At 47.7% G+C, this 16,286-nt stretch overlaps 1 protein-coding gene and 1 long non-coding RNA gene across 3 annotated transcripts in view; one reads left to right on the top strand and one right to left on the bottom strand.

Annotated features, from left to right (window-relative positions):
* Positions 1–9,349: 9,349 nt before the first annotated feature.
* On the bottom strand, positions 9,350–13,248 carry LOC128775101 (uncharacterized). Its single transcript, XR_008419752.1, has 2 exons — positions 12,630–13,248; positions 9,350–9,736 (listed from the first exon to the last, which is right to left on the bottom strand). It is a non-coding gene; the product is annotated as an uncharacterized LOC128775101 (long non-coding RNA).
* LARGE1 (LARGE xylosyl- and glucuronyltransferase 1) overlaps positions 9,384–16,286 on the top strand; it is a 540,881-nt gene continuing 533,978 nt past the window's right edge. The window contains exon 1 of one of the 2 annotated variants that reach the window (XM_019446719.2): positions 9,384–9,643. In XM_019446719.2, the coding sequence (XP_019302264.2) occupies positions 9,411–9,643 (233 nt within the window). In that variant the 5' untranslated portion in view covers positions 9,384–9,410. Of the gene's footprint in view, positions 9,644–11,754; positions 12,254–16,286 lie in introns of those variants that run through there. The other variant, XM_019446720.2, reaches the window with a different exon arrangement.

Below are 16,286 nucleotides of genomic sequence, written 5' to 3' on the forward strand. Positions count from 1 at the left end.
AACCCAAATGGGGGTGCCAAGGTGGCTCAGTCAGTGAAGCGTCCAGACTTCGGCTCAGGTCATGATCCCATGGTTCGTGGGTTCAAGCCCCATGTCTGGCTCTGTGCTGACAGCTCAGAGCCTAGAGCCTGCTTGGGATTCTATGTTTCCCCCTCTCTCCATCTGCTTGTGTTCTGTTTCTCTCTCTCTCAGAAATGAATAAACATTAACAACAAGAACAACAAAAAAGAATTCTTTAGAATCAACCAAAATGTCTCTCCACTGAAGACATTTTCCACCAGCTTTCAGCATGTAATTTATTTATGTTGGACAAGAAAGAGTTAACTCAACTTTTCATTAGCATCAATGGGAGCGTGAAGTAGCAACTTGGTTAGGTTAATCTGGCTAGCTCTGGTTTGGCTAACCTGCCCAACAAGTATGTCTTCTTATGCTGGGTTGAAGTGGACAGCTGTTCCCCAGAGAAGCAGTATCTGACTTCCCCACTCTCCTTCAACCTCAGCCTGCTTTCACTGGGAAACTGAAGTATATACCTTTCACTAAAATTGTAACATTAAGAAATCCTTCAGAAGGTGGTGCTCATAAACAAAGGCCCTATAACCAGACACAAGAAAACCGTAAGTTGTGATCCTCTCCCTCCTGAGCATGAAAAAGCTTTGGCTGATCACACATCGCCTTTCACAACTTTTTACAACACAATAACATGGAAAAGTGGGCCTATCGATTGAGTAACTATACCAACCACATGGCTGCTGGTGGGGATGAAGAAGCTCACAGTCATGGACTACCTTCATTGGGCCAATAGAAGTAACGGGAGCTTGAAATTGATGGATAGACCCTTCGGCACAACCCCCAGCCCCTGCCTTCTGATTGAGAAACTCTAGGTCTCAACTAACCAGAGTCTGAAAGGTAGAGTCTTCACAGGCAAACCAAGATAGGGAAGCACAGTGAGAGGAAGAACTGGGAATTCTAGATTTGCACAGTCCACTTGTTCAGAGTATCAGAGAGCCACATGGCAGGGAGAGAGAAGATTCATTCTCAAATGAGCAAGCCACAGAAGACAGAGTGGGCTGTGGGGTAGGTGGGGATGAGACATTGGGCCAGGAATTGCTTATGCATATCAGTGTCCAGCCAGCTGTAGATCTGGAAAACAGTTCAAAACTACCACTCTGAGAATTGAGCTAAGGGAAATCCATCACCAGTATATTGGTAAACACTGGGTATCGATGGATTTGTTCTTATTTGAGGATAAATGAGCAGGGAACCACAACCATATGAAGTCAGTGAAAAACACTGCAGAATAAGGGAAAGGGAAGACCGTCCTGAAGATCTAAGGAGAGAAGAATTCTCTCACAATGATTTACTCTAGGAAATAAAGTGATACTTCAGAATCTGCTTAACATCTATAAAACTGGAGCAGAAAGGCCAAGATGTCAAGACAAAGAAAATGAAATTAAAAGAGAGACAGGTGGTATAAATAAGAATTGTAAGGAGAACAAAAAATGAAATACAAACAGAGAATTGAAATCTACAATGAATCAGTAGAGAGCGGGACTGAGCATATGGAAATGTGGATCAACGCCAGAGAGGATGAACTAGGGTAGCCTTCTCAGAAGGCATATATGAACCCTCAGGGGTTAAAAACAATGAGACGGTGAATGGCATCTCTATCAGATGACACCTACAGACAAAAAGAACTACAGGGAACTAACCTGCATCTTTGTCTACTCCCTCCCCAGCCCTTAGCCAAGGTTGTGAACAATCTTTAAAAAGCCCCTACAGTTTTGTTCTGGGGGCTCAGAGCTGTATCTCCACAGTCATCTCTTAGACTTTGTTATGATCTCCTTAATTTGTTCTACGCTCACACTTTGCGGAGGCAATATGGCATAGTGATTAAGAGCTCAGACTCTAATTTTTTTAACATTTATTTATTTTTGAGAGACAGAGACTGAGCAGGGGAGGGGCAGAGAGAGGGAGACACAGAATCTGAAGCAGGCTCCAGGCTCTGAGCTGTCAGCACAGAGCTGGACGTGGGGCTCCAACCCACAAACTATGAGATCATGACCTGAGCCGAAGTCAGACGCTTAACTGACTGAGCCACCCAGGCATCCTAAGAGCTCAGACTCTGGAAATAAACTGCCTGTGTCTGGAATCCAGTCCTACTGTTACTGTGTGAACTTTGTAAGTCATCTGATTTCTTTATGCCCTCATGATCTCATCTGTAAAATGACCACAATGATGACAATAATAGTAATTACCTCAGAGGGTTTAGTATAACTAAATGAGCTAATGTACGAAAGCGTTCTGAACAGTGCTGAGTGGATTGCAAATGCTTAAAAAAAGCATTATTTAAATCTTTTGCATTGTCCCTGGTTTCTTCCTCTCTACTGAAATGGGTTGATACTTGAGGACTGATACTTCATTTGAGAATTTCAGGTGATGTTCTGGACTTTGGGTTTTCCCTTGGCTCTCCTCTCTGGAGACCAGGGAGCTTTTGGATACTCTCTAAACCCCAGTCTGGGGCTAGTATCTCAGATCCTCACATAGGGGAGTCAAACTAGAATTATAGATATTTGGGGGAAGGACCTAGAATGAATAAGACAGAAGTAAAGTTAGTAAGTTAGTAAGAAATATGCTCAGAATTACTTTGTAGAGTTCCTTTGGTTAGCATGTAGGAATGGGAAAAGGCTAGTTTAAGGAAGTTGAAGGTAAGTTGGGTGGGTTCTACAATTTTTCAGGTGAGAGATAAAAATCTGAGCTAAAAGGGGCACATGGGTGGTTCAGTCAGTTAAGTGTCCACCTCTTGATTTCAGTTCAGGTCATGATCTCACGGTCATGAGATCAAGACCCATGTTGGGCTCCATGCTGGGTATGGATCCTGCTTAAGATTCTCTCTCTCTCCCCCTCTCTCTCTCTCTCTCTCTCTCTCTCTCTCTGCCCCTTCCCCACTTGCACTCTCGCTCGCTCTCTAAAAAAAATAAAGAAAGAAAAACCAAAAAAAAGGATCTGAGCTAAGGTAGTAACAGTTTGGATGAAGCATTTGAAGGATGTTCTGAGGGTAGGATGAACAACAGTTGGTGACTGAGGATAAACTGTGGATGGAGTCAAAGTTAAGAATTTAACCCATCACATTTTAATATTTTTCTTTCCTCTGTCCACTGGCTGTGAGCCACTAAAAAAGTAAGAACTGTCTTTATTTTTATTAAAACCCTCAATAGTCAGCATAGTAACTGACACTCAGCAGGGATTCAGACACTATTTGTCAAATAACTCTAGATTGAAATTAGCTTTCCAGTCTCTGATCCTTCAAATAATTGCGTCACTTTAACCAATCACACCTTCTATTTAACGCCTTAGTTGTTTCTCAAAGCTTGAAACCTTTTCTCTTTGCATACGGTCAAATCTTGCCAAACCGTCCATGTCCAACAAGAAACTCCTGCTTTCAGAAGTCTTCCAAAGACCGGATGGAGCATGGTGATCTCTCTCTTCGGATTCATAGTATTTCTTGTTCTTACGGCATCTTTTAAGAATACTTAAGGACAAGTCTTTGGATTTATCTCATATTTGCAAAGTCATTTAACTCTTCAAAGTAAATGCTTTGTCCCCTGATTTGGATTTGGAGATTCTCAAGTGTAGGAACACATCCACATCTCCTTTGGCTTGCTGTCCCCACGATGCCCACCCCACAGAATGCATAGCACAGTAGTGATGTGCCTCACAGTAAACCATGAGGCCCACGATTCTAAACACTCAGGTTACGTTTTTTAATCTTCTTAATGGAGTAATTTTTAAAACTGTTTAAGATGAGAAATCCATGACTTTCTAGCAGGACTGGGTAAAACACTCAGAAACAGCTCTTCCCTGGCCTCCAGACCTGCTCTATTCTGCCCTAAAAGAGACCAATTTGAGGCTTGGGTTTGGGAGTTTAACTAGGACACCATGACTTGCCCTGTCAACACAGAGGTCATTGATTCAAATTCCCTAGTTCTGTAACTACAGCACACTCAAAATCAAACATATGGGATTAAAAGCCAAAGGTCCAATTGCCCTGGTGGAGAATGGAGCTATCAGAAGAACTGTCAGCCATCATCAGTTCTCAAGTCAGGTTCTTGCTGGAATGTAGATCTTCCAAAGTCAAAGCAAAGGTTCTAGAGGCAGGCTCCAGCTCCCGTGATAGAGATGCTGGCAGGAACTGTGGGGTAGGAGAGAGGGTGGTGAAAGAGGTAACCAAGCAGGCTGGGTCTTCATGCCAGACTCAGCAGGAGATTGGAACGGTAAATGGATCCTTGTGCAAAGGCAAGTTGTAGTTGGGGAGACCAACCACATGTGATAGGTGGTGGGTAGAGTGTGGGAACCACAGGTTCTAAGTCTGTTCACACTAAGCATAAAATAGCAAATGATTTCCAAACAGAATTTCAGTCTTTGGAGGAGGGGGAGCCCCTCGTACCCTTCCAGGATCAACTGTCATCCCATCCAGGAATAGGGAAGGTGAGAATTGCTAAGTCCGAGTCTTTGGGAAGCAAGCCCTCTTACCTATATTGGTTAAGATATTTTTGGATGCAAATAAGAGAAATCTCAACTAAAACTTATGCAATAGGTATATTTATTGGTTCATGTAAATGGGGAATTCATAGGGTAAGTTCCAGGGTTGCTCTATTCAGTGTCCTCAAGGGTCCTAGAGAAGGCACTGTTAGCTGGTCACTTCCAGGAGTCACTTCCTCCCCTTCTTATTTGTTAACAAAACCCAACAGTGCTCCATCTCCAGAAGAGGAATCATAGCCCAAGTCAATCCTAAGGGAGAAATCTAACAAAAGACAAAGCACATTCTGCCTGGCTTTTTCTTTCTGCTTTGGATGCTGGTTTGAGAACATGATGCTTACAGCAACCACAGCCAACTTGTGACCATGAAGCAACACATAAAGCAATACATGGAGGATGGGAGAATGGCAGGCTAGAGAGAAAGATCTTAGCTCCTTGATGAAAGCATCGAGCTGCTGTACCAAACATGGACATGCCTACTCTGAGATTTATCATTTGGGAGATTATTATTTAAGGACCTATTACCTGGATATTTTGTTACTTGTAGCTCAAAGCAATCTTAGTTGATACAGATAGATTTTTCCCCTCTCTCTGCGCTCTGCTATTCTCAGTGTCACTTTAATCTGTCATGGCATTAAAATGGCTCCAGCAGTGCTAACATTTGTATCAGCAGAACACTGATAGGACACTGAAAGAACAGTGGTAGACCAGCATCCCAAATAAGACTCCTGAGAGTCACCGTGACTGGACTGCCTTAGGTTATCTACTGAGCCTTGAACCAATGATGGTGTCTAGGATATGGAATGCTTTGATTACCTTATGTCTACTCATGTCTGCTCCTAGAACTGGGGATAGTTCAGGTTCAAAATAAAATCTGGATTCATTTAGCAAATGTTGCAAGTGCCTTGCTCGTATCCCCCAGACCCACCTTGGTGATCACCTCCACCTTTGATGGATAGATTCCACATAAACTGAAGGTTTCCTATCTTAAGCACCTGTACCTCTCTGCTGTGGGTATTCTCTGGCCTTGGGAGCATGGGAGAAGTGCTAGAAGTGACCAATTCCCAGGAGCAATGCTCAACAGATGAAGGGATTTGGTGGATAATTACTTCCCTAGGTTTCCTGTCCCTTAATGGGACAATTCTGAGTTATGTTCTACATCTGTGCTGTCCAACACAGTAGTTAATAGCCATGTGTGGCTATTTATATTTAAATCAATTAACATTAGATAAAATTAAAAATTCATTTCCTAAGTCTGACCAGCCTCATTTCAAGTGCATAATAGCCACTAGTGGCTACTATATCGGACAGTGCAAACATATAACATTTCCATCACGCAGGTTGTTTGGACAATGCCATTCTACACAGTCTCTCAGAGCATCCTTTTTGTTAGTAAGCACCCATTGACCACTTATTAATATACCTCTTATTCGCTTCTTGCCCTTTCTGGTTTTATTTCTTTGCATCTTCACTATGCTTCTTGGAATCTCCTTCCAAATAAGCTTCTTGCTCCCAAATCTTTGTCTCAGCATTTACTTTCTGGGGAACCCTACTAACACCATACTCTCAGGAATAGGAACGCAAGGGTAGGATATTGTTGACTACCAACAAGTGTCCTCTATATCCTGGCTACTCAAAGTGTAGCCCCTGGACAGGAATTTGTTTGAAAAGCAGAATCTCATGCTCTGCCCCAACTCTCCCGAATCAGTTTCTGCATTTTCAGAAGGCTCCTAGGTGCTTTATATGCACATTGAGGTTTGAGATGTCCTGCTGTATGGGTCTCTTAGATAAAGAGGGGAGAAATAAGCAGAACTGATAAAATATACCTACACAACTATGATTGCCATTTAAACAGCATTTTGTTTTGTTTTGCCTAAAAGCTTCAAAAAGTAGATTTCATCATTTTGATTCAATACTTTGCTGCTTTTACCAATGTTCAAATATGTACACATATATATGTACATATATGTATGTATATATACACATACGTGTATATATAGGTGTGTGTGTATATATATATGATATATATATATATCATATATATATATATATATATTCATTTTTTTGTCTTGGTCTTTTGAGGTCCCCTTTTCTTCTGGGGGGGCCAAGACCTCAGGACAAAACCTGGCTCTGGCCTTTAAAGTGACCTCTTCAGCACTGAGTTTTCCTTCCTATCTCCAAAAGGCCTTTGCATTCCCAGTTAAGCACTTTATCATAAGGTGATCAGGGAGCTATATACCTGACAAGGTTTTTACTCTGATGGATTTTCGCATTCAGTGAGTGGATAAACCTTCTTTCTTCTAAAGACAATGGGATTCTCTATCTAGAGCCAAATTTGTTCTAATTAGCTGCCTCTGAGGTTTTCAGTGGCAAGTCTTCCGGAAGTTAATAATGCTATTTTGAGAATACCTGTATGTTGCCTGCTTAATGAACATGATGATGGGAACATAAACTATTTTTCATTCCACCAAGAAAGACTTTATCCTTATTCCCCATCTCACATCTCAATTCTAGACTTGCTTTGTTTTTAGTTAAATTATGTTCAAATCACACTTTCATTAGTGTTAATTCTGTGGCGTTTGCAATGTTCTTTAATTCTTCAGCTAGCAAGTGGCTGGTATCCTGCTTAGAGCTGATGGAGGCATTTTGTTTTGCTCAGAAATGTCTTTTGATTATTGGCCTGAATGACAGAGGAATGTTTCATGCCCCACACATACATTTTCCCTTGAAATGTGTCTGGGTAGACTACCTTTTCTAGATACTTCTCCAGCATCAGCTGAAAGATAACTAGTCTTCTCTGTATCTGTGCAGTCTGAGTGCTGTTTGATTCTTGACTCTTGGAAGGGCATTGTAACCTAATTTACTGGTAAGATGTGGGAAAAATATTATGTGACTGCTAAGTATTTGAAACCTTGAAGATTTGATTGCTAGATATTGAAGTCTACAAAAAAAATTTGAGCAACTTTACATATAATCAGGCCTGATATTCAATTGTTTTGACAAATATAACATTACCATTTAAAATATTGAAATCCTTCCAGCCCCCATCCCCTGTCTGTCTACCCCAGCTGCCATTGTCCTCTGCCCAAACCATTACTTCCTCCCACCACCGTTTCACCAAACCCAGCACCAAAGAACTAATACTGGGCCTACCAGACACCTCCAGACTCTGTTCTAGTGCTGGTGCCCCATGGCTGACTTGACTTCCCATAAGTTGCCTGGTAGGTGCCCTGCTGTTACAGGTTATATAATTTTCATATCACCCCTGTGAGCATTCATTAGTTTCCCTACCTAGCACTTGAACAATGTTCAAAACATTCAGAAAACAGCTCTAAAATTTTAGAAATGAGATTCCATTTGGAATAGTAAAAGTAATTGGGTTGATTTTAAGATGGTAAGAGTATCAGGCCACCTTCATCTGGATGAGTGCAATATTCTTTATTATTAGTAGTAGTAGTATTGGGAGGAAAGACAGAATTGGGAAAACGGAACTCTCTTCTTTAAAAACATAAAACCAATCTGCCTCCAGACTTTGCATCATGTTCTTATTCCATTCCAGTTCCTTGGGGTGCACAAAATATGAGACCAGGAAAAGCGGAGGGGAGAGCAGGTTTCCAGGCTTCCTCTTTGAGATGCTTTAGGGCCCCCTAGTGGCTGACTTAAGACAATTTTTATTTATTTTATTTATTTATTTTTTTAGGATTAGGTCCCCTTGACCCTGATTAAAAAAAGAGAGAGAGACCTTTCTGAATCTCTCCTGTGACAGGTGCAATAACTGTGTGGAGAAAAAATAGATAACAGTTGGTTTAGAGGGCTCAGTATTTTTTCACTTCTCAGTTCTTAGCGAAAGCAGTGCAGATTCTTTAGAAATAACAGATATATCACCTTACATATTTTATTCTGCATTCCTCATACTATATTATGTCATAGCGAACTCCTTTTAAGACATTTATATCCTGGTTTGTGTCAAAGGGCTATAATTCATAGGTAAGTACATCCTATCTTAGGTTTTACACACACACACACACACACACACACACACAGACACACACACAGACACACACACACACACACACACACACACACACCTATCCATACCATTGGTGGGGCGAAGGAATTCTTTTAATGTGGGGCTTCACGTGATATTAACAGAAGGGCTCAGTTTCTGGAATATTTCACTCTGACAACATTCCTATCGTTTAGAATCTTAGGCTACTGAGTTCAAAACTGCAACATTACATTGAGAAAGCAAAGCTTCTACCCGTTTAGGGTGCCTATTGACTGATGCAAGTAATTTTTGTGAAATCCCCTAATAATGAAATATATCTTTAATGTATCTTATTGACCAGAGTGAGTATTGCTCTGTCCCTCACTATGGTCATATTTTTCTCTCTAAAATCCAATCTAGAGAATGCAATATACTGGGTAATTATAATGGAGATGTTTCTTTACCACATGCTTATCTTTTAGTTTCTGATATTATTCCATTATATCTTCTTTGCTTGTAAATTTCAGGTCTCCCTCCCCTTCCTCAGTAACGTTAACCTTATTACTATGCTAATGTGTTGTAATAATGCATTTTTACACCACTAATGAAATGAAGCAAAGCAATGAATAAAAAGAAAGCCCAAATTCTTGCTTTAACTTTACCGAATTCCAGGGCAGGAGTGGGGGGTGTGGTTGGAGTACGGGAGGAGGAAGAGTAGGAAGCACGGTCGACCCGCAAAATAAAAATGATCCCCTTGTTTTCAGCGCGTTCTACAACAGAGCTGCACGTCAGAGGAAGAAGGAAGCAGCATTCGAGCTAAAAGGATTGGCATTAAACTTTGACACTTTAATGGTCTCTAGGATATTAGATAATATTTTATCATCTAATGTTCTTCTCCGACACGGTAGTGACATCAAAACCAGATAACGATCTCCTATCCCTGCAAACGTGCAGTGTGAGACTCATCCCCGCGGAGATAAGCCAGCAGGACCCCGGCTCGCAGTTAACTTATCCAGAAGCTCCAGTGCAAACGTGTTTTACTTCTTCGCCGGGGACGCCGCTGTGTAACCGCTACCGTCTTTTTGCATTCTCCTTTGCTGGGTCTGCCGCTGAGATTAGGTAAACAGCGCTCCAGAGCTGCGGGAGAGCAGGTGGCGGTGCACGAGGGGTGGGGTGGGGAGCACCGAGGCCGCGGGTCTTTGCCTAAAGAGGCTGGAGGAAAGGGAGGGGATGGCGGAAGGGTCCCGGATGGGTCGAGCTGAAGGCCAAGAGCGGGGTTACTTGGCGGGAGCCAGGTCCGAAGCCGAGCGAGGGGCCGGACCTCAAAACCCTGGGGCCCTCAGCCTGACCTCTGGGGAGTGTGGTCAGTACCGCAGCCCGAGCTCGGCATCCTTGTCTTATGCACCCTCCCACCCCACGCCTTGCACTTTATCTCTGTTTTTGCATCCTTCCCCTGCCCTTTCCTGGAGTACTGTGGGCTTCCCGCTGCCTCATCTGCACCCAAGGGCCGAGAGAGAGGCGAGCGGAGGCGAGGCTGGGACCCGGGGCTCGCCGGGCTGGGGAGGGGTGGGGACCCGGGGCTGGGGGGTGGGGGGTGGGGTGGGGAAGGGGACCCCAGAAGCCCTGGGACCGAGCTGAGGAAAAACCCGGGAGCTGGATCACGCGCCAGAGCTCGGGTCTCCCAGTCAGAGTTGCCCATCCCTCTGCGTTCTCCTCCTCTCCGGGCCTGTTTCCCCCTCCTTTGGGTTTTCTCTCCAGGCCTCCTCCTTCCATTCACTCTCACACCACTGGCCCCTTTGGCCTGCCGGTTTCACCCACTCCTTCCATAGCTTCAGAGGACTCTCGGCGCCCCACTCGCGGCTTTAGGACTGGGAGGCTTTGGAAGTCCATTCAGTGGGATGTCGCGCGCGGGGCTCTTTTGCCAGGACGGAGAGCAAGAATGAAATTGGAACGGGGAGGGGCATGTCGTGCGTGCAAGGGTGTGTGTGTTGGGGGTGGGGGCAAAGAAATGCAGTTTTCCCGAAAGAACTGGGAGCTTTGGACCGGATTCTTAGATACAGAGCTCCAAATAATGTGTCCGAGCGCTTCATCGTGGCTCCTCGCAGCCGCAGCCTGCCCCATACCCTGCCCACGTCGGAGAGAAGCGGCGACCCGAGTAGAAGTGGAGGCGGGGAAACTTCCTACTTCCCACGACGGCGGTTTTGTCCAAGGGGGAGTGGGCAGGCTGTACCGCCCTGTGAGCCTGCCGGCGTCACGACAGCGGCAGCTGCGGACCCGTCCCTCTTCCCTTCCCCCTCTTTCCGCGAGGCTGGCCAAGCCCGAGGCGGCCGGGGGCGGTCGGGGTGGGGGGAGAAGGGCGGGGAGCTCCCAGCTAGCACCCTTTCATCCCAACCCGGGCCGAGATTCCGGCTCCGGGTGTTGCTTCCGCCCGCGTGCGAGTGAGCTGGAGAAGTAGGAGGGAGGAGCCTCGCGGGAGGGGGCGGAGCCCAGGCCGGGGCGGCCTCTCGGTCCGTGCGGCTGCGGCGCCTGCTATTGGCCAGTCGCGCCGTCACGGGGTGGAGGCGGGCGCCCCGGCGCGCGCTGGCCCCGCCCCCCGCCGGGAGCCCGGCCCGGGCTCGCGGTCCCCCCCAGCTGCACAGACATGACACAGACACACAGTCACTGCAGCTGCTGAGCGAGCCCGGAGCTCTGGGCACGCGGCGGCGGGGCCAGCCCGGAGCCCGGACCCCAGCGCCCGCCCGCGCCCCCCCTCCCCCCGCGGGCCTCCGCGCGGCGGCCCCCGCCTGGCCGGGCGCGGGAGGCGGGGATCGCGCGCCGGCTCCGGCCAGCGGCGCCCGGCTGCCGGCGGCGGCTGCAGCGGCAGCCCAGCTCCGAGCGCCCGGCGCTCGGGGAAGCCGGCGCGTCTCGAAGGCGGCGGCGGCGGCGGCGGCGGCCGAGGCCGGCGAGCGCTCCCGGCGGCAGCGGGGCCGCCCGCCCCGGCTCCCCGCACCCACCGCGCTGCGCAGCGCCTCCGCTCCGGTGACCTTCCCGGGGCGCCTCCCCCGGCCCCGCGCCCCCGGCCCCGCGCCCCAGGCCGGGGCGAGGCCCTCTCCAGCGCCTCCTAACCGCGGAGCCGCGGGCGGGCGGGCGGCGCAGGCCCGGGGGGAGGGGGCGCCGCGGCCGGCTGCAGCCTCCGTGCCGCCGCGCTCGGCGTCCGGCCCGGCCAGACTGCCGCTGCCCCACTGCCGCTGCCCCGCCGCCGCGCGGAGCCCGGGCGCCCGAAGCTGGGGGCGCGGCCGCGCTCGCCTCGCGGGGCCGGGAGCGGGCAGGCCCTGCCCTGAGGGGGCGAAGCCGCGGGGAGCGCGGGAGGTGGAGCCGGCCCCGGCGGCCGCCCCGCGTCTCTCCCCAGCGCCCCCTTCCCAGACCCGGCCCGAGGCGGACGCAGGCCCCTGCCCGTGCGGGGCGCCCCCGGCTCTGAAGAGTCCCTAGGGCGGGGAGCAGCTCCAGGCAGCGGCGCCGGAGGGAGAGGAAGAAGGGACTGTGCCCAGCCTGGGCGGCCCGGACCCTCCCCGCAGCTTTTGGAGCCGGGGGCCGCCCCGAAGTCTGCGCTTGGCACCGCCGCTTGAGCTAGGGCAGCGCCTGCTGGGACCCCGACCCGGAGACCCTCTGCGCCTTGTAGGCGGCGGCGGCGCCGCCGCGCCACCCAGCTCTTCCGCGGTCCCCCTGTGTTTGGCGGCAGTCACGGCCAAGGTAAGAGCCCGGGGGTGCTTGAGAGCCGCCCCGGGGACGCCCTGGTGAGCGGCGCCGGACAAGTTCTCCGAACCTGTAGCTGGTACCCCCTGTGAGACAACACCCTCAGCTGTCTGGGCCAGGAACCCTGGACAAGCTGGAAGTACAAGTCCCCAAGTCTCTGATGTCCCCAGGACCCTTCTCCGGGACTGTCTTGCTCCTAGGCACATAGGCTGCTTAACGGGGAGCAAGCAAGGAGGAGTTTCCTGTTCAGCACCGGGAGGTAGTGTGCCCGCGCCCACCCCCACCCCAAGCCCCCCGCAGCTTGTTAGCTTTGGGCACCTGTGCTTTGGGGAACCTGCTGTGTTTTTAGCTGCCCCTCTTCGGTGATCCTCACCTGCCTTTCCTGGTGTGATGCTGTGAAGAACTTTTCTTTGCTCCTTGTTGTAGAGAGTCGTGGCGATTTAGGGTGAGCCGCCACAGCTTTCCAGTCCCTCTATAGGACAGAGTGGTTGGGTGGCGGGGACATCTGTAGAGAGGAAACCTAACCAGAGTGCCAGTCCTGTTTCCACAAACCTGCTCGTGGGGAGTGATCAGTATATAGCGATCCAGGTATTCTCGTGAATATCTCTGTTGCTGAAGGCTAGAGTGGCTGACTCCAAGGTTTGTGCTTCCTTATTTTGTTTATTGCTGTATTACTTTCTTCAAAGTTTTCCTTTTAAGGAACCTCAGTCCTATAAGCCTGTCCTTGCCTGTTTGAAATTTATTAAGCCTATGAGATTTCCCTGGAACAATCTGATTTTAAATGGGTCACTTAGGAAGGAACAGATTGTCTCTCCTACATTGACTCCATCCCCCCGGTGACCCTGTTTAATGGGGATGGATTTTTTCCGTCCCTGAGCTGATGTACCTCGGTTGAGCAGGTTTCTGTTGAATCCCGAATCCGTGAATTTTGTCACTCAGTCCATTAAAATGATCTCCTGAGGGAGCAAAATAGCAGCTTACATTTTCCGTGAATGTCATAGGAAGTTTTACAGGGTCTTATGTAAGTTGCCCTAGAGAGCACTCAGGCTCCTGCTTCCTTCTTGGGGGATGAGGTGGGGCTGCTAGTGGGTCCGTCACCTCCCCTAAAGTCACCTCCCCTAAAGGCAGATCGGTCCCTCTCAGACACAGGTGGAAACCCAGAGTGCTTATTCACTCCGTGGAGGCAGTCACCTCAGGCTAATTTTTCTCACCTCTCCTGTCTTCCCTCCCCAGGAATCAGCTTTGGTAGACTTAAGACTGGGGAAGGTTCTAAATAAGGAAAGGAATAAGTGGTGTTTTCTTTTCTCATCTCTCACAAATGGGTGACATGAATGAATTGCTCGCGGGCATGAGTCCTCACTGGGGATCAAAACAAAACAAAACAAAACCTGGCTTTAAGGTTTCACACATTTTAGTGAACCTTTATATTTGAAGAGTGTTTTCCTTCAGTGAAAATTGTTTGAAGAGAACACACGTTTATCGAGCCAGGGCCTATTACTTCCATACCAGGAAGAAAATGAATTGGAACAGAGAGGCAAAAGTCCTGAAGATCTACATGTTAGTGGGTTTTCAAGGGTGGTGAGGAAAGGAAACAAATTCCCCTAACAGGATAGAGAGAAGGGATCATCTTTCCCTTCATCTTTCAGGGAGAAGATGGGATCACTCTGGAGTGGGCCCTTTTCCTTCAGGTAGTGAAATGTGCTAGCTGGTGGGTTAACTTTTGGCTGTAAGATAACGCAGATCGCATTGACTTTGGAAGCAGAACTAGAAGGGCCTTGGAAATGAAATGAAAAGTTTTCCCGGCTCCTCATAGGTCCCAGAGGACCTCCATCTCATTGGGATGATATGAAGGTTTCCTTAGGTTCTTGGGTTCCTGAGCTGTGGTTTACTGTGGATGCTGATTGCAGGAGTATCTCCATTTTTCAGCCATCTACAGTGGCAGGACACTAGGGGACTAGTTTTCTATTCTACCACCAATGAAGAAAACATAAGGACCCATGTTACAAAAGGCTATGGTGTATCTTTAGGGCTCAGGAACTTGACTTTTTGGTACCTGATGTATGCTTGCATGAATGAGTGTATTCCAAATGCTTAAATGATGGGCCTGATCACATCTAAAGTGTCATTTAGGCAACTCAGAACCGGTTAACTGCAAAGTACTATGCAAGACTGAAAAAAACTCAGTTGCAGTCTCTAAGTTTACAGGGGCTATACATTTCGGGCAGACAGAATCTCTTGCAGATTCCATCCTTTGGGCGTCAGACCATGCTGACTTTGTGTTCCCTGAGAGGTTGTAATCCCCTTTTTGGTTTTGGGCTACACCGAACACCCGCAGTCTTCTGAGTGGAGTCCAGCATCAACTCCCTCAAACTTAAAATTTCTCACTTGTCATCCCTTAAAAGTACACACCTTGTATTTATACACATAGAACATTTGACAGTGTGGTTTCATCTCAGATGCTCTCTGCACTTTTAACAGCATTAAGTCATTAGTGTCTAGGTTTCTTCCAGCAGAATTGCAAGATAATTCTGTTTCACTGAAGAACAAAGCCCCGTTGCCCAGGCTTACCTTACGCACAGTGGCCAAACCTTATCAAAGCTGACTTCCAGAGGTGAACAGACAGAAAAAGGTGAGAAGCAGAGTCCAAGAAGAGATTACCCATTTCAGAACACTGGCACCAAAAAAGGCAAATGTCACCAAGATTTAGGTCTCAATGGATTCTAAAAGCCCCAACTCAGCATATGGAATTAGACTTAGTGTCTGGAACCTGTGAACCTGTATGAGTTATTACACTTTCCTGAACCCTGGGGTCTGGCAGACCACATTTGTGATCTTTTACCCATATGCGTAGTGCATATTTAGGTAGTTTGAAGGGAGCTATTGTTGTGGTCTAAGGAAAATGGTCAGCATAAAGCTTTATTTCTGTTATTAAAGCTTTATAGATTGATTCTCATAGGCACCGTATAGCCAGGGGGTAGGAGATTGGAGCAGGAGAACACTGTTAAATTTGCCATTGAGCATCAACTAGTGAAAACTCGTCCTGCAAAAGATATATACTGTGGACCTACAGTGTGTGCGAAGTCTTCTGAATTTTAGGGACACCAGGTGGCAGAGGGAGAGTAAGAAGTTGATGCAGAATACTGGCCTTCCTTAGGGTCTGTGAATAATGTGAAGGCATCTTTGCAGCCAGAGTTCTCAGAGAATAGGGAGCATGCAAGGTCAGGGGTGTGAGTCCCAGGGCACTGGGAGCTCTGGGCACCCAGCCATTGACACACTTTAGCAATATAGCCCCCCTCACAGGATCCACTAGTGTTGTTGAGGCTTTGCTGCTCTACTCTAGAGCATTTGACATTGAGAGGTACTCGGGTGCTGAGTTCCTCTTTGAGCACATTGATGTTTGGAGCCCAGTAGGAAGCAGCTGGTAAAGTTACAGCATAATGCAATATATTTTGTTTTATTTTATTTTATATATTTTTAAATGTTTATATTTGAGAGAGAAAAAAAGAGAGTGCAGACACAAGCAAGAAGGGGAGGGGCAGAGAGAGGTGAAGACAGAATCTGAAACAGGCTCCAGGCTCTGAGCTGTCAGCACAGAGCCAGATGTGGGGCTCGAACTCCCCAGCCATGAGATCACGACCTGAGCCAAAGTCAGACGCTTAACCCACTGAGCCACCAAGGTGCCCCTGAAATGTATTTTAGAAAATGTTTCTCTTTTTAACTCCACAAACAATAATTGAACATCTCTTATGTGGCAGTCATGCTCTGTGTGGAGGCTACAGAGGTTTCATGTTTAGTTCAGGGACGCAGACATCGAACCATTACTACAAGCTAAGTGCCGTTGTATAGGTTTCTGCGAAGGATGAGCTTGACTTTGCCAGAAGAGGAGAAAGGAAGAGAGCCCCAGTCGGAAAGAACAGCATGGGAACTTTAAGAGATGTACTGTATATGGAGCACGGCCATTAGTTGATGTGGCTGGAAAATTTCTGGGAGACGGGAAAGCCTTGGTGTTAGAAGGGAGAGAATTTAATAG

This window comes from Panthera pardus, unplaced genomic scaffold (assembly GCF_024362965.1).
Source record: "Panthera pardus isolate Hobbes unplaced genomic scaffold, ASM2436296v1 HiC_scaffold_6, whole genome shotgun sequence".
Classification (NCBI taxonomy): Eukaryota; Metazoa; Chordata; class Mammalia; order Carnivora; family Felidae; genus Panthera; species Panthera pardus.